At 37.8% G+C, this 19,040-nt stretch overlaps 1 protein-coding gene across 1 annotated transcript in view; it reads left to right on the top strand.

Annotated features, from left to right (window-relative positions):
* The first annotated feature begins 26 nt into the window (after window positions 1–26).
* Window positions 27–19,040, top strand: part of ABCE1 (ATP binding cassette subfamily E member 1) — a 33,551-nt gene continuing 14,537 nt past the window's right edge. The window contains exons 1-13 of the mRNA XM_081959513.1: window positions 27–181; window positions 5,111–5,269; window positions 5,542–5,627; window positions 7,217–7,314; window positions 9,390–9,507; window positions 10,405–10,542; window positions 10,744–10,813; window positions 12,580–12,676; window positions 13,801–13,890; window positions 14,259–14,380; window positions 16,689–16,910; window positions 17,868–17,927; window positions 18,008–18,066. Of these exons, the coding sequence (XP_081815639.1) occupies window positions 5,167–5,269; window positions 5,542–5,627; window positions 7,217–7,314; window positions 9,390–9,507; window positions 10,405–10,542; window positions 10,744–10,813; window positions 12,580–12,676; window positions 13,801–13,890; window positions 14,259–14,380; window positions 16,689–16,910; window positions 17,868–17,927; window positions 18,008–18,066 (1,263 nt within the window). The 5' untranslated portion in view covers window positions 27–181; window positions 5,111–5,166. The remainder of the gene's footprint in view (window positions 182–5,110; window positions 5,270–5,541; window positions 5,628–7,216; window positions 7,315–9,389; window positions 9,508–10,404; window positions 10,543–10,743; window positions 10,814–12,579; window positions 12,677–13,800; window positions 13,891–14,258; window positions 14,381–16,688; window positions 16,911–17,867; window positions 17,928–18,007; window positions 18,067–19,040) is intronic.

The raw sequence follows: 19,040 nt of genomic DNA, 5'->3' as shown, positions 1-19,040 counted from the left end.
TACGTATCTCATCACAGACTTCAATCTCTATAGTGTGAAGCGCCGGCTCCTCCTTTAAGGGTGGCGGCCATTTTGGCCGGGTGGCAGTCGGACCACATTGTCTCCGCGTCCACCTGTGAGCCACGGAGGCCTGGGGAGGTTTTTTTTCACTCTCGTTCTTCCCGCCTCTTAATTTTTTCTGGTAAGTGGAACTCGTGGTAGTTGGGCCCGGTCTGCTCCTTCTCCAATCAGGTGGAGTCGGTTTGGTGGCTGTAGATAAGGCTGGCTGGGCCGCGACTGTCCAGCTGCCTTGAGGCTTCTTTCCCGTCGCGGTGAAAGAGAGGGAGCCTCGCGGGTGAGAAGGCCGAACAGTCCCTAATTTGTACCGCTGTGGTTCCATTGACTCGCCTTCTTCACTTCCAGGGGGGGTTATTTCTTAGCCTTTAACATTTATATTTCGCTTTCTGAGTTGTTCGATACAACGGGGACTTGGATCGTCCATACAGCCCTTAATCGTCACCACCGTTGGGCCAGGAAAAAATGACGGCCCCGAAGTCTCTCAGTAAACTTAACAGCTGAGTAAGACTTAAATTTGATTCTTCCCGATAACAATCCGACACTTTTTAACTGTGACACCATAGTGGTATAGCCCAGTTGAGCCCCTTAACTCTTCTCTCCTGGTAAATTTGGGGCTTCTAAGTATACAGTGTAAGAGAGCAATAATTTTCGACGAAGCTCTTTTCCAAGAACCGGCTTTATTCAAGATACTTTTATTAAGAAGGCTTTTCCCCTCCAGCGGTGGCACCACTGGTTAGAACATGTCCCTTTTCCACTTAGCTGTTGAGTCTTCTGATCCCTATGAAACCCTTTTGATTTGACCAGTAAGGTGGCTATTTTTACCTCTGCTTTTAGATATTTGTTTAAGCTTTGAATGTCTCCTGTGCTGGAACCCATGTTGTATCATGAAGTAAAAAACAAGAATGGTTATAAAACAAGATGATCATGGCAAAGTGATGATGAACTCACTTATTCACCAGATAATTTGTAGCATTCATATTAGAAATGTGATAAAACAGACAGTATAGTTGTCAGGGTTATTAGGTAGCAGGGATAATTGGTGGTAGTATAATCCCAGGATATTTAAATAATTTTTCTTTGATCAGAAATGTTTATTAACTGAATCAACATTACAAAACTGCTTTATGAGTCTTGTATTATGCTAATCATCTACAACAAATGGATGTAAACTGTTGTACGTGAATGCTTCCCATATGTTCAGTAGTTTAATAATTATGGATTGAAAGAATGAACAGATAACATTTTGACTGGCTGGAAATCATGTCAATTGGGGTTCAGCAACATTCTGAATATTTAGAGAAAAACTCTTTGGAGTTTGGGTGTATAGATAGCACCTGACAGATTTGGGGTTTGGGGTTTGTTTGTTTTTTAGATTGTGCCACAGCTGCAAATAGTGGCCACATGAACCCAAGAAAAGTTTATGTACCTTTATGCAGGTCTCTACAACTCTGCAACTGTTTTCCCTTTCAAACAGGAAGCACTGCTCAATACTTTGCCTAATATCAGTGTTACTGATTATCCACAAAAAGTCAGTAAAAAAAAACTGACTTAAAAATATCAGGAAAATTATTGTATTATATTAAAGCTCTATGTATGTTTTGTGATGAAAAATGTAAAGTTCAATTAGGCTATTAGAACCACATACACAGTCTGCAGTTCGGTATACTTGATCAAATAGTACTGATTTGTTTTGGATTTAGACTTTGATATCGAATACATTTAAGTTCTGTTTGACCAACATATTTTTGCAGAAATTCACGTATGTATCTATGTATATGTATGTGTGTATATATATGTGTGTGTGTATTCAGCAAACAAATAAAATTTTGAATTTTATGCAATTCCAGTATAAAATAATATATGTAGCTCAGGATTGAGTTGTGCAGTCCTTGTTGCTCTCTGAGTTTGGTTTCCTTGAAAACATTTCATTACCCAACAAGATAACATAGGTGCAACTACGTTGCCAAGAGAATAACCTAGAGTGCACTGATGATGTTATCTAGTTGGATAATGAAATATCTACAAGCAAATTCAGAGAACAGCAAAGCTCCAGAATTTTGTTTTACAAACATTTTACAAAAATCTTTATTATTATTTTTTTAATTAAGTTCTGTATTTGGAATATGGCCGTGAAATGATGACTGTCTTTTTTTGCCCTTTTATTGTGTATATTATGTTCACTTTTTCTATAAAAGCTGATATGATTACAGATCTCATTCCAAATCTTGTCACATATCTTGTCATATAGGAGTATATGAGAAAGAAATGTGGATGAGAGGTACTTTTCAGCTTTAAGCAGTCAGGACATCTTCTGTTAACAACCCCATAATCCCTTGAAGGGTGGAGTCTGCAACTGAATGGAGCTGAATGTTTACTAGCTGAGTGCCCTTCCTGTCACCAATGCAGAGGTTTTTTTATTCAGCAGATATAGCCTCATTGTGCCCAGAGACACAAATATCTGCCTCTACTACTGTGAGCTTGAACTCACAGCCTCCTGATTGTGAGGCAAGAGCTGTACTTCTAGGCCACCGCACCACTCTTTAAGAAGTCAGGATGGGGAGACGGGAACTGACGTCACAATGACACAATGTGCGATCTCAGAGCTCCGAGATCGCAGTCAATACTTTTGCCGCTGGATGGTCCTTTTGGACCTAAACCGTCCCGAAGAGACGGTGACATGGAAGAGTACGTCTTTCTAATCTCAGGGACACCGCAAAGTCCCTGATTGATCCAAGAGAATCTCTTCTTGCCGGCGACAGAAGCGCAGCCAAAAGCTGCTGAAGTTGGGACAGCTCCGGAACAGGAGGAAAGCAGAAAGAGAAAGTGTGTCCATCTGGTGAGAAAATCTTATAGCCCCCCAAAAAATTAAAGCTAAATTAAATTTGAAAACAGAAGAAAATAAGCGGCAAAATTAAGCTACATTGGACAGCATGTTATCTTTTTTTAATTTTCTTTTATGGAAAGAATTTTTGCAAATATTTCCTATTTTCTAAAGTGAATGGATTAGTTTTTCTTCTTCTACTTCTTTTTTTTACCTATGGATAAAAATCTTTTTCTTTATTTTATAATACTGGTTTGGATGGTTTTTTTATTTTTTATTTTGCTTCAGTTAAGAATTTTGTTTCTTTTAAGCCTGGAATATAAAAAAGATATAAAAGAAATACAAAGAGGGTTGTAATATCAGAGGGAAAGGAAGTAACACTGCCAGCTGGAGGCTTGAGTCCTGGAAACATTCCCCTTTCTTTTTTCGCTTTGATCATTTTGACTTTGCACTTCAAGGTTCTTCAGCTTGTTTATAGAGAGTGATAAGGAGAAGAGCATGGGTTGTTTATACAGGTGCTCTTTAGGAGCTTCATTGGCAGCTGGAGAGAAGTGAAAACAAAGCCTTGTTTTGAAAGATTATAAATGAACTTGCGTCAAATCTAATAAAAAGTTTTGAATTCAAGAGTGGCAGTGTTTACCAATTGGAAGAATGGCACAACATCAAAAAGAAACCTTAACATTGCAAAACATTTTGTTTGAAATTCAAAAATTATTAGAAGTAACAGAGAAAATTGAGAAGAGATTGGAAAAAATAGATTGTAAAACAGTAAAATATGATGGAAAAATTGAAGAGGTTTATCAAATGGAAAAAGTGGAGGTTAAAGTCCTAAAAACTGAAGGGAAAAATGAACAAAGAGACAAGATAATTGTTGATACCAACAGTGAACTGAGCCTGGTTGGAAATGGAAAGAGTGGAATATGGAAAGGAGAGATAGATGGACAGGAGCTCTACCCCAGATTTTAAGGTATAGAAGAAGAAGAAGAAAGAGAAGAATTGATGGATCTAAGGAGAGAAATTTTGTCAGAAGCACTATTGATAACCAAAGATAAGCTGATTAAAGAAGCAAATGATGGAGGGTTTCGAGATTATATAAGATATGCAACAAGTTACGAAGAGAAGTCCATACAAAACTTATTAAGGAAACAACCAGAAGACTAATCCCACAAATGGCAAAAGACAAGACTGCACTATTACTTGAAAGTCACAGGTTGATATATGAAAGCTTATAATAAAAAAATAGTCAAATTTAGTTAAATTTAGAGCATTATGTAAAAAATGAAATTATAATGGATATAGTTAGATAAATAATTGATAATGATAACAATGCATACATATGTATTGGTTTGATAAGAGGAAATTTGATATAAATTGCAAATGGTGACTACGAAAGAAAGTTTAGAGATTCTGTTATGTAGGAAAGCTTATAATAAAAAATTAAGTCAAGTTTAGTTAAAAATAATGTATATATATGTACTGGTTTGATAAAAGGAAATTGGATATAAATTGTAAACAGTGATAAAGAAAGGAGGTCTAGAAACTTTGTTATTAAATATAATCATTTTTTTATTTAGAACATGTCATAAAGATGTAATGTTACCGGATGATAATGGAAACAATTAACGGAATGCCATTGTGTGGTTTTTCTTTAAATTTTGGAATATTTTATATAAAAAGACGTAAAAACAATTATAGTCAAATGAAGGTTGAGGTATGATGATAGTAATATATATAAATATATTTGATTTAAAATATATAACGATATGAATTGTAGGTGATGACTGTGGAAGGGATGCACGAACATTTTTTGTAACCAATTGACATACTTTCTACAATTTGTAATAGAAAATGGTTTTGTGATGTTTTTTGTGTTTTGTATGTCTGTGTTTATTCAAAAAATAAAAAAAATCTTATAAAAAATGCAGTCAGGACATAAGCTATTGAAAATCATAGCTTAAAAACTGAACATTTTTTATAAAAAAACCTGATATCATAGTCCATATATTGCTTATATTGCTGATAAGGAATCAGATTTGTACTCTGAAGAGTTTAGTTTTAAATAGTTTAAGTGGCACTGAAAGACTAAGGGTGGTTTTGGCTTTTCCCACAAAAATCAATGCAAGAGTGAGATGAAACACCAAGCATGCTTGTTCTTTTACTTTACTGTATCATTGATATCTGTTGTTCTTCAGTGTCTCTTGGATATTTATTATTTGTTTTTTTTTATTCTAGAACCATCATTTTGGAATCCTCAGTTTGTGTATGTGCATCATCTGTAAATCCTTACTATGGCTGATAAACTAACAAGAATTGCTATTGTGAACCATGATAAATGTAAGCCAAAGAAATGTCGCCAGGAATGCAAGAAGAGTTGCCCTGTGGTTCGAATGGGTAAGAAATGCAAGATCATTTATATGAAACTGGTTTTTTTAATTGAAAAAGGAAAAAAAAACATTTAGTCATAATTTTCAACTATAAAGTCATATTTCAAAATATCTGATGTGTTTTGTAATACGTTTACTGATTTTTATTTTAAAGTTAAGAGATACATGCCTAAGATACTTAAATTCAGGATTATTTAAGACCATTTACAAAATTTTATTGTGGTCAGAGATAATACTGCTATGAGTAATTCTTCTTCTTTTTAATTTTTTTTTATTCAGGAAAATTGTGCATAGAAGTAACATCACAGTGCAAAATAGCATGGATTTCTGAAACATTATGTATTGGTTGCGGTATTTGTATTAAGGTATGGATCATTAATAATTGAAAAATACCTCTCTTTCAAATAGGACCATTCCAAGTATGGATGCTTTTCTTTAATTTTTTCTGTTGGATAAGATTTTTTGTGCTGCTTCTTTGCTCTTCCCAGACGTTCAAAAGACTGTTGAAAGGCTTTCATTCTGCATAGATGTAAACCACAGTTTGATGTTCCACAGTGCTCTTTTACCTTTGTGGATAGGTAACAGGTGATTTAACAATTAGGAAAATTGATTGATTTATCCTTGATAAGTAGCTGTGATTTAGGATTAATAGTTGGATACTTTTAATAAGCAGTCATTAGCTTTCCAGGGAAATAAAGTTAAATGAAGAACAATTTTACTGCTGCACTTTGGTTTTTTTATCTTTTATGTGGGCACAGAAGATCTTCATTCTGAAATGAAAGCAGCTGTCTTTTTCTCACTCTATGCTTGGTGGTCCACTTTAAACTTCTTGTGGAATATTATAATAATAATACAAAATTAAATAACCAGAAAATATCAGCTAGCCAGACACCTTGACTGTTAACTGGGAGATCATGCAAAGAGAAGTGGTTTAGCAAACAGCATTGGCTGTGGTTTACTATGTCATACTCTATTTATTTATTAAGTATAGGTAGTCCTCAACATAATTGAGCCCAAAATTAAAGTTGTTGTAGTTGTAAGCAGTTCACCACATGACTGGACATGATTTATGACCTTTTTGTAGCGGTTAAGCAAATTCCATAGTTGTGTGAATTGATTTTACCCAATAGGCTTTTTTTTTTTGCTGGAAACCAGCCAAATCTCAAAATACAATCATGAAACTATTGGTGCAGCTGTCGTAACTTCAACATGGAATCAGAAGTAGCTTTTGAGAAGACATTGTAACTTTGAATGGTTGCTAAGCAACTTGTTATAAATTAAGAATAATCTGTAAGCATTTTTAATGTCAACATTAAGCCAACATTAAGCCACGTATCCTGTAAATGTAGCACATACAACAATGATTTATCGAATCAGCCGCTATTCACTGGCTTTATATATTGTATTGAGCCAATAAAACATGATTTACAAAACGATAAGTGCCTCAGTGAAAAATATGCTAAGCCAAACTTCAATAAAGCTTGGCACTATGTGTGGATCAGTTTGGGCTAAAAAGTAGAATTGCTATTTATTATAGACTCCTGCTTTTTGAAGAAGATGCATTCTAATTTTGGGGTTTGTTTATAGAATTTGAGCTTTTAATTCTTGCTTCTTTGCTCTCCCCAATTATGGTTGCTACAATGTCCAAATCATGACAATTATTTTATACATTAAATTCTGTATATTTTTGGTATTCTGCTTTGAATATGAAGCTTTCCATTCTTTTTCTACGAGCAACTTCAAGATAAATTTCATTTAATTTCTCCTAGTGGCCTATTATAGTCTTAAATAAAATGTATTTATTCGATTTCTATAGCCACCTATCTCAGTCTATTATACAGTATAAAATTATATCATCTTCATTATTAATTGTTTAAAAAGAGAACTGCAGTCAAAATTGTTTTTTTCTATTAATTGTAATGTTTTAAATGTATAAACTCATTTTATTTTACAGAAATGTCCTTTTGCAGCCTTGTCAATTGTTAACTTGCCTAGCAACCTGGAGAAAGAAACAACTCACAGATATTGTGCCAATGCCTTTAAACTTCACAGGTATCTCTCTACTACATTTCTTAAAAAATAATTATGAATATGAAGTAATCACAATTGCGTACTTTATTTGTGTCATTTTGTAAAACATTGCTTTACAGCTTAAATTCAACTTTAGGATAATTATCAATACACTTACCGTGTTTCCCCGAAAATACAACATGTCCTGATAATAAGGCCATGCGACATTTTTCAAGTGGGCAAAAATGTAAGCCCTCCCCCGAAAATAAGCCCCCTGGACACACACACCCTTCCAGCCAGGCAGAGCTCCACTCACTGACCTAGCGGTACCCCGAAGGCACCAAGCCGCAGGAACGGGGGGCAAAGGCTCATGGTGCTTGGTGCCTTCGGGATACCGCTAGGTCAGTGAGCGGTGCTGTGCCCAACTAGAGAGGGGGGTTGCTGGGCGGTTGCTCTCTTGCGAGCGGGCTCCTGAAGAGCCGGGCACAGCCTCAAGGTCAAACGGATGTGTTGGGCTCTTGCAGCAGCACTAGACAGCAGCCATGAGATGACCACATTCACGAGCAGCCGCCCGGCACCCCCCCCTCACCAAACCGCCTGTTCGCTGCCCTCCGACTGCCGCGGCTTGGCGCCTTCAGAATGCCCCTAGGTCAGTGAATGGGGCTCTGCATGGCTGGAGAGGGGGGTTGTGCAAGCAGCTTTTCCTCTCCCCGCTCGCGCACCTCCCAGCCTCACGATGCCCTTGTCTAACTCTGCCTGCAGAGCCAGGGCATCTCCGCTGGCTCGACCCACCACCACTGCATGGCTTTTTCTGCGGCTTCCAAAGCACGGAGGTTGGATGCCGAGTCTTCCGGAAGTTGCCACTCTGGGAATACGCTCTATGGTTGTACACTCTGGGATACACTCTGCCTCAGCCACCCCACAACCATAGAGCGTACTCCCAGAGTGGCTGCTGCCGAAAGACTCGGCTGCGGATCTCCGGAGTTTGAAAGCCGGAGAATAGGTTATGCTTGGAGTGCTGCGGCGGCAGCAGCACACTGACCCTGCAGGGAGAGCTGGCCCACGGCATGGTGAGGTTGGGAGGCACACCAGCTGGGGATGAAACAGGCGCTCGCCCAACCTTCCTTTCCAGCTGGGCAGAGCGCCATGCACTGACCTAAGGGTATCCTGAATGCGTCAAGCACGGGAACTGGGGGGGGAGGGCAGAGCACCACGTGGCTTAGCGCCTTTGGGATATCACTGGGTCCGTGAGTGGCGCTCTGCCCGGCTGGAAAGGGGGGTTGCCGGTGGCTGCTCGTGAGTGTGGTCACCTCATGGCTGGTATGTTGCGCTGCTGCGATAGCGCAACACAGCCATTTACCCCTGAGGCTGTGCCTGGCTCTTTGGGTGCCCGCTCGCAAGAGAGCAGCCATCTGGCAACACCACCACCACCCCGATAATAAGACCCAATCAATATTTTGGGGGTCAAAAGAAAATGAGACCCTGTCTTATTTTCGGGGAAACATGGTATTAGATATCTACTTGGATTTAATTAATTAATGAATTGGATGTTGATGATTCCATGTAGTATTGTCACATTCCTAAGAATGGTGGGAATTTATGGAGCCAATATGCACGTTCTTTATATGAAACAATTATTCCCTCTCTGTCAAAGAAATATCATAAGAATAATTAAATCTAATTATTCCATAAATTACCAGTTTTCATATTATGATCAGCAGAATTTTAACTACTTTGTGGCTTTCTGAATGGCTATCACTGGCAAGCAATTCAAAGGAGGTTGTTTGCTTTCTCTTGTACGATTAATCTTGCTATCGACAAATAGGATCAGAATACACTCGGTCACAACCCAGTATATTCAAACAGATTTAGATTGTAGTGCTTATTAAACAATATTTTCAAGAACACTCGTTTAACAGCAAATGAAGTTTTGTTAAAACTTTTGATACTTCTCCGTTTCTTCTAGACTAGCATGAATCGTTATTTAAGCTTAACCTAAATGTTGCAACTTTCATTATAAGTGCATATCTACTTCTAAAGACAATGGAACTGGAAAATAAAGGAATATGTAATATCTTGTTTTTTATTATTGACTGCATTTTAATTGCTTTGTGAAGGTTGCCTATTCCTCGTCCTGGAGAAGTGCTTGGTTTGGTTGGAACAAATGGGATTGGAAAGTCAACTGCCTTGAAAATCTTAGCAGGAAAGCAGAAACCAAATCTTGGGAAATACGATGTAAGTATATAGCAACTTTATAATGATCTAATAATTGCTTTAAAGAATTGTAAATGACATTGGGAATGGCCTTGAAGGAGAAGACCACTACCAAAGCAACAGTCAGATAAGCAGGGGCTGCCCATTTAAGAATCTAATTTGAGGAAATATCTCAGTGATGCCCCTCCTAGTTAACATTAAGATAAAGTGAGGGAGGGAAAGAAGCAAATCCAGACTTGCATGATTCTGTTGTTGTAGCTTTACAATAAAAGTAATATTGATCTACATGCCATTGGTTTCTTAGTCTGGTCTACCTTATGAGGCATGATGCTCCTTTGAATGTGTGAGTGGATAGAAACTAGTAGAGCTTGAAAGTTTGCAGGTTAGCTTTCCCTTTAATTAAGATCCCTTTAATTATATTTCTTCTCCCAAGTCTTTGATCTTTATTAATGCAGTTGAGCTTGGCTTTTCAATTTTTTACAGTACATTATTTTATCAAATTGACTTTATGTTTGATTTTTTAAATATTCACTGTGTGATTTTGTGCTTTCATTATGTTAGTTTTATTATTTTAAATGCTTATATCATACTTTCATCCACGTATGATATCTAAAACATTTAATGTATTGAAATAAATACAGAATTAGAAAGCAACCATTTAAAAAAAAAAACATGTGCTCGCTCCATTGTGCCACAAACTTTTCCACTTTATTTTTGTCTCTTTTTCTTTCATGTTATTTCCAAATCAGTTTTGCAATTCTTTGCTACCATTATCTCCCATTTGTTACCCTGCCTGTGCAGTTTAAAGGTAATTCTCGCTTATCAGAACGAAGCATATAATCAAAATAACCATCTGTGGTTTTATTTTGTGAACCATGGCTTTATTCCAATAAACATTTATTTAAATATTTTGTTTAGGACCCCCCTGATTGGCAAGAAATCCTGACATATTTTCGAGGGTCTGAGTTGCAGAACTACTTCACAAAAATTCTGGAAGATGATCTCAAGGCCATCATTAAACCTCAGTATGTGGACCAGATCCCAAAAGCTGCCAAAGTGAGTAAAGAGAGCATTGCATATCCGATATGCAATGCTCGGATTGCGAAAGAAAGGGATAACTGATCAGTTATGGGAATGAGATAATTTTTCAAAGTTTCATGAAAGATTTAACCTCACTTGTGTTTTTGTAGCAAGCTTCAGTTTTGTATAGTTTCTCCTGTGATTTAAAAAAACAACTTGGTTGTTGTCTTATGACAGGGAACAGTGGGCGCAATATTGGACAGGAAGGATGAAACCGGTACCCAGACCATTGTATGTAAACAGCTTGGTAGGTGGTAGTTTCATCACAAATTATTTTGGGAATGTTTAAATAATCATTTAATATTTTAAAACTTTCTGTTTAAAATAAAGTACATTAGCTGCTAATGAAATATTGAAATGATGTGGAGTATGTTAAAATGTATTATTCACAGTGAAATTCAGAGCTAACCAAATTAAACATGAAATAGGCTGGAAACAGGAAGAATTAAACATTTGTGTTTCCTAATCAGGTTGATTTCAGTGGGATCAAAATATAACTAAATCCAATTGAGCTGAAATTATTTAAAATGATGAACTATATCAAAATAAATTTTGTAAAAGTATTTTTAATGGAGTCCAAAACTGAAAGCAGGAATTCTAAATAGAGACATATTTCAAAACAAACTTCTCCTGCAATCTTGTACCACCCACACTATTAGTTTTACCAGGTAGACCACATAGGAAATATGACCAAGTAAGCTAATTCTGCTTTATTGTAAAGCTACATTCACAGAATCATGTAAGGGTGTGAAAGTGCAGTTTTTCTGCCATCACCTTTACAGCCTGAGAATTTATGGAGGATCCTTTCTGAGCTGCTTGCTCTGCCCACACTATGCAGTTGCAGACTATGCTGCTTTATCTGACCCTTCTCTTGGCAACATTTCCTCACCCACCTCCCAAGGTCTTTCCAACATACTACTATACGTAACATATGCCTCCTCAAAGGTTCTAGTTTACAATGTAATTTTCAGACAAAGAATATCTGTGCTTTCGACAAATGAAAGAGTCACGTAGGTATCCCATTTCCAATTACTGCTTTAAAGTATTAATGTCATAGTTTTGAATTGTACACAATAAGAGTATTGTAAAATCAGCATTAGCTGTCCCAGAAGTCTTGATTGCCTTCAGCAAACTAGCTTTTCACTGTTTATCAGCTGAAGATTTTCAGCGTGATTTTCAACACATAAAGGTAGTCCTCATTTAGTGATCATAATTGGGTCTGACAATTTAGTGACTAAGTGAAACTGCAAGTGTGCTTATGATTTTGTTTTAGCTCTCTTGTTTTACAGACCTGCAAAAGTTGTAAATCTGAGCCTTAGTTGTAAAAAAAATTTCATTGCCGCCATAATTGCAAAAAAGGTCCTAAAAGAGGCAATCACTAAATGAGAATCACCTGTAGACCAGTCTGAGTCTGAATTGTTTTTGTATAAATATGTCAATGTCTACAAAAGTTGGACAACAACTGTTTGTCAAAGTTGCCATTTGTTTATTTAGAACCAATTTTTAGTCCAGACTTCAGACTGCCCCTTATACCTCTACCAAGATGAATTAACTCTGTTTTGCCTATCTTTCATCTACTAACTCATGTCCAGCCATTCTTAAATTTCCAGGAACCACTTCATATCAAATCTTCTATATCTCTAATCTGAAAAATGCATTAAAATATCCAATTAAAATAATCTCATATTCCACAAAATTGAGGTTTGAAGGAGACTTTCTGGAATTATGGGATCTTGAAGGAGAGAGAACAGAAAGTAAAAATAAATCAAGAAAAATTGTATTTCTTTTACCAGCAAGAATTGCTATTTAGGATTCAGTTTTTTCTATATGTTAAAAAATGGACCTATGCAATGGACCTAACAGCACAATGGACATAACCAAGGTTCATTTCTAGTATTTTCCTTGAAGGGAATAGTTAAGTACTTATAAAGATGGGAAATTTTGTATATATGTATACAAAATATATATGGTGATATATATTTTGCTATTTTAAAAAAAAATCTACTTTTACAGATTTATCTCATCTAAGAGAACGGAACGTCGAAGATCTATCCGGAGGAGAACTTCAGAGATTTGCTTGTGCTGTTGTTTGCATTCAGAAAGCTGATATGTATGTATTTTCAATCAAATATTTTGGTAATATTACTCTTGTCAGAATATTTTCATTATTGTTAGAATGAATAGCTATGTCCTGTGATTATGTTATTAATTGAATAAGAGTTATGGCGGCTTCTTCAATTTTGATGATACACAGGTAGTTTCAGTTAAAGACCACTCATTCAGGAATCGTTTGAAATTACAACTGTACTTTATTATTTATTTAGCATATGATGAGAGTTATGACAGAAGAGAAGTAAACATACAAATGCACAGAATGAGTGAGACTTGCAACTGGTCCTTGAAGTTCTGGCAATTCCAGCAACCTTGCAGTCATGTTATTATAATCTAAATACTTGGTAATTGGCTCAGACTTAACTATGGTTGTAGTGCCTATGGTCATGTGATCATCATTTGCAACTTTCCCCAAGCAAAGTCAATTGGGAAGCTGGCAGGAAAGCTGCAGATTACCCTGGCTTCTTTTTATCCTGAGGAGCTCTACTGTGAAGTGCAAAATCCCAGGATCTTGAACTTCATAGAACACACTTGGATTGCAACACTCCCTCTCCTATGCAACCACACTCATAGACATTTTGCTGAAAATGAATTGGTGATTTTGGGATTTATAGCTTAAAAAGTTACGTTTATGGGAAGAAGGGAACCCAACATGTAATTTGGGAGTGTGGAAATATTAATCATTATGTTTTTAACTATTACAAAGAATACTGGAATTCACTTCTTTAGTTATATTTCTTTTTCTCCCTTTTGCAGTTTGTCACTTTTTCTTTCATGTTTCCTTTTTCTACTTATTATATTTCTGTAGTTTTTTTAATTGCAGGTGAAAAAAATTAGTAAAAATTATATTTAAAAAAAAACAGTTCCAAGGGATATACATCCACCCCTGATTCTCAAAAGAACCAACCGTTTTAAGAATCAAAATACTAAGATTGGTCTAATCCATCAAAATTGTTATTATGCTATAAATTTGTAACTTGTGAAGCCTATGCACATGCTCAGAACACCTTTGAATTGTGTGGAGTGTTTTTGCTTACTGGATTTAATGGTGTATTTTTTTAGGGAAAATGTTTTTTTTAATGCTGATGAAAGCCTGTCTTCTTTTTTTTGGGGGGGGGGTAGCTTCATGTTTGATGAACCTTCCAGCTACCTGGATGTTAAGCAGCGTCTGAAGGCTGCTGTTACTATTCGATCTCTAATAAATCCAGACAGGTAAGACATTTATAAATGGACACCTAAAATCATGTGAGCTGCATGTTGTTTTTTTTAATCCTTCTCAGAATAGAACTCCTTGAACTATTTTTGCTCCTTTTTTGTTTTTATTTCTTTGAAATTATCTGTACCTGTAACTCTTACCTAGATGAGTATTATTTCTTTTCTTTTACAAACAAAAGAAAGTAAAGAATCCTCAAACTGTTTGTAAAATGATGTTGATAAAACCCTGTAGGATAGAAAATGATATTCACACATTTATTTTGCACAAGTAAAATATTGTACCTTGCTGTTATGTTTACTGAAACGTGAAGAAAAGCTTAATTGAAATTTCTGAACTTTTGGTTCTTTACTTTTTTATGTTCTAGATATATTATTGTCGTAGAGCATGACCTGAGTGTCTTAGATTATCTCTCCGATTTTATCTGCTGCTTGTATGGTGTGCCAAGTGCTTATGGTGTCGTCACAATGCCTTTCAGTGTAAGAGAAGGTAATTGTTGTTCAGAGTGTTTCTTTCATCTGTCCTGGATATTTTTACAAAAACCCTGATGCAATAAATACATTGACATCTATATGTAAAACATGTAGCAGTGGATGCCTGTATCCTAGGAAGTGTGTTCTTATAAGTGAAAGATAAAATAATTCTCACACATACTGTAAAGTACTTTTCACACATACTATCAGCCTGCTGCTTTAGATTACTTCTGGCCAGTGACGTGCGGTGAGGTTTATGGCTGGTGAGGCTGGTGACATCATCAGGAAGGAGGGGAATGGGACCACGTGTGCTGGAGGCTCAGGCTGCCTCAGCCTCCAGCACACGTGATCCCATTCCCCGCCTTCCTGAGCGTGCTCCACCGGCTCGCACTCCGCAGTCCTCGAAAGCGACTGGGGAACGACGAGAACCTTCCTGCCTCTGCTGGACTTTGCGCGCTCCTCGCGACTGCATATTGTAGTCATCCGGGAGCGCCGACAACATTTCTGCCTCCGCAGCTCCCGGGTGCGCCCAGATGGAGGTAGCCAGAATGGCGCCGAGGCAGTCCGGCGGGCAAGCGACCGAGGATCAGGCTGCCTTGCTCGCTCTTTCATCCACCCGGACCGCCTCGGCGTCGCTGTGGCTACATCCGTCCGGCCGCACCCAGGAGCTGCGGAGGGCGGAGGTAGAAATGTTGTCAGCGCTCCCGGATGACGAAAGCAACCCAGCGCGCGAAATCCAGCAGAGGCAGGAAGGTTCTCGTCGTTCCCCAGTCGCTTTCGTGCCTTCGTCATCCGGGAGCGCCGACAACATTTCTGCCTCCGCCCTCCGCAGCTCCCGGGCGCGGCCGGACGGATGTAGCCACAGCGACGCCGAGGCGGTCCGAGTGGACGAAAGAGCGAGCGAGGCAGCCTGATCCTCGGTCGCTCGCCCGCCGGACTGCCTTGGCGCCATTCTGGCTACCGCCGTCCGGGCGCGCTTGGGAGCTGCGGAGGGCGAAGGCAGAAATGTCGGCGCTCCCGGATGACGAAGGCACGAAAGCGACTGGGGAACCCTTTCGTGCCTTCATTCCGCAGCTCCCGGGCGCGGCCGGACAGATGTATATAATATAATATTATATATATATATATATATATATATATATATATATATATATATATATATATATATATATATGTGTTGTATTTGTACTGATAAATAAATAAAGGGAGACTAGTATAGATCTATTTCGAGCTAATTAGCTCTCATCAGCTAGCCATACCCTTACTGGGATTTGAACCAAGGGTATGGCTAGCTGATGAGAGCTAATTAGCTCGAAATAGATCTATACTAGTCTCCCTTTATTTATTTATCAGTACAAATACAACACAAATATAAAAAAAGGCAACATTAAAAATAAGAATATGGTTTTCTGCCTGCATGGTCTTCTGTGATGAAGCCGAAGGACAGAAAGAGGGAGTAGTGACCTTCCTCCCATATTTAGGCATACCAGGGGTTGTAACACAAATATATATATATATATATATATATATATATATATATATATATATATATATATATATATATATATATATATATATATATATATGTATAGTATCTAATATTATATACTATTATTTCATGAAGAGAGGTGAGGCTCTGCCTCCCCTGACCGCACGTCCCTGCTTCTGGCTGAATTGAGAACACGGGTTTGGAAAAAACTGATATGATAATTTGATCAGTTGTGAAAATCAGTTACTGTCTCTTGTCCTTACCATGCCTATGATATGGTACTTTAATTGTATAGTTCAATTTTTCCTTTCTTCATTGTTTCAGTAAAAGTTTATATGATATGAGCACTTCAAAATGAAGAGCTTGCTGCACCATGTTGAAAATATTCCAAAAGGGGGATAAAATGCTTTTATGATAAATTTTGCCTTATCTTTATGTATCTAAATGTTTGCTTACCTATACAAAACCTGTATTACAAGATCATCTCATTTCCAAAACAGCAGAACTTTTATGAATACAGGTAATCCTCGACTTACAACAATTTATTTAGTGACCATTGAGTTACAATGGCATTGAAAAAAGTGACTTATGACCATTTTTCACACTTAGGATTGTTGCAGTATCCCCATGGTCATGTGATCAAAATTCAGATTCTTAGCAATTATTTCATATTTATGATGGTTGCAGTGTCCCAGGGTCATATGATCACCTTTTGTGATCTGACAAAAAAAGTCATTGGGGAAGCCAGATTCATTTAAGGCACAGAACTTTGGGGGCATTTTTAAAATCTATTGTGACAATTTTACAATATTAACTAAAGCTTCTTTTCTTCCAGGCATAAATATTTTCTTAGATGGTTATGTCCCAACAGAAAACTTAAGGTTTCGAGATGCATCATTAGTTTTTAAAGTGGCAGAGACAGCTAACGAAGAAGAAGTTAAAAAGATGTGTATGTATAAATATCCTGGAATGAGAAAAAAGATGGGAGAGTTTGAGTTGTCTATCGTAGCTGGAGAATTCACTGACTCTGAGATAATGGTGATGTTAGGAGAAAATGGTGAGTTTTGTTAAAAAGAAAATAAATGAGTTTTCATGAGAAGGCCTGCTTGCTTCTGATCTTATTTAAATGATATTTAGTGTTGTGTAGTGTGATTATTTTCTTACTGTTGAGAAATGTGTAATAGAACCATCTGTAAAGTAGCCCATTTGAAGAATAGACATCTAGATTGCTTCAATTGGACTTGTGACTGGACAAATCATGTCAAGGTGATTGAAGCAAAATCTTAAAAAGTTACCTGAGGTTACTTTGATCATGTGGCTCCTGAAGAATTTGACATAGTCCTTGTGATTGCTAATCCAGATATCTTTTAATTAGATTCATGCCCCTCTGGCTGGTGAGGACTGCCCTTGAGGTGACGTGGCTGTACAGTAGTATCTGCTTTATTGGGGGAGCTGGAGGTTCCACCTACCTTGAAGGAGGCAATGGTATACCCTCTCCTCAGGAAGCTGTCACTGGATCCCACAGTCCAGTAGTTATCCAGTTTCCAGCTTCCTAGTTTTGTACTGAGACAGAACTGTTGGTTCTGTTGGTTGATGATTTGTGGAGGAGCTGGGATGAAGGTAGTACAATAGAGCTGGTTCTTCTTGATTATTCAGTGATTTTCAATACCATTGACCATAGTCTCCTTCAGGATTCTTTTAGGGATTAGAAGTGATGGGCCTGTGTCATGGTAATTGTTTCTCCGTGATCAGTCCAGTCAATGAGGCAGAAATTGAGCTTGAGGCATCTGATATATGAGATGCTTCAAGGTGTGATACTTTCATCCCTCTTGTATTAGCATATGTATGAGTAAATGGATATGGTTCTATCAGTTCAGGACTGTGCATGTACTGTCTGAAGAGAGTGCAGTTCTGGAGAGGGAGCAGCAGACTATAACAGACTATATGTGCTTTGTTTTTAAGATGGACATTATCAACACTACTGCTTTTTAAATAAGATTTTTCTATTTTTTAGGAACTGGAAAAACAACATTCATTCGGATGCTTGCAGGGCGACTTACTCCAGATGATAAAAGTAATGTTTATTTATTGATTCAGCATACATTTAAAAATAATTTTCCATAACTTAGATTACATACAGTATATCTCTTTCAGGTGAAGTACCTGTTTTAAATGTTAGCTATAAGCCGCAGAAGATCAGTCCAAAATCTACCGTAAGTGCTGCTTCATTTTTTTTATTGTGCTATCCATTAATCAGAGTTACCAGGTTTCCCACAAAATAGGACTGGGTCTTAAATTAATTTTTTCTCCAAAAAATGCATTAGGGCTTGTTTTCAGATTATGTCCTCTGTGTGCGACGGAGCTGGAGGGCGAGGTTGGCACCACCTGTGCTCTGTCACCTGTGGCACCAGCAACGAAGAGGCACGCAATCCAGACACCCTGTTGGCTGGCTGCCCCATCACGGCCATGGGCAAATACAGACAATGGGACAGAGTGGGTGGGCAGCCACATAATACATCTGGCGGGTTGAATCGTGCCTCCCCCCCGGGCCACCCAATCTATCCACACAGTACATCCAGTGGGCTGGATCACTTTCCTCCCTTGCCTCTGTCTCCGCTTGCTGTTGCTGCTGACGTGAAGTGAGGCCCCACCATCCAACCTTGTCCTCCAGTTTCACTGCACATGCGGGACGAGCTTCAGGGGAGCCCCCATCCCCAAGAGGCAGCCAGGACTCCGCCCAGGCCTCCACAGACGCCGCCAACACAAGCATTGTCTTACACCCAGCTTAACTAGGGCTTATTTTGGGGATAGGTCTTACATTATTGAAAATCATGCTGGGGGTTATTTTCTGCTTGGGTCTTAGTTTCATGGAAACACTGTAGTAGACATTTGATATGGGGGTAGATATATGCACAAGTTTATGTCAATGGATAGAACATTTCAGGAAACCTAGATCATATTCCAAGGACCATAAATCTTTTAATATTCTGGAACACTGACTTTTAAAAATGTTTGCATCACCAAAGAAATGAACTGGTCAGCATGGTCTGGAGGTAACATGGAATGTTCCTAAGTGCAACCTTAGAATACTTTCACTTACATAGCTTGGGTTCTACCATCTGCCAACCTTTGGCGGAACTCCTGGAAATGATTTCATATATGTTTGGGTTTTTAATTTTTTTTAGAA

Source organism: Natrix helvetica (genome assembly GCF_964273705.1).
Source record: "Natrix helvetica genome assembly, chromosome: 7".
NCBI lineage: Eukaryota > Metazoa > Chordata > Lepidosauria > Squamata > Natricidae > Natrix > Natrix helvetica.
The sequence above is the reverse complement of the archived record's forward strand: the minus strand, read 5'-3'. Positions and strand labels throughout refer to the sequence as shown.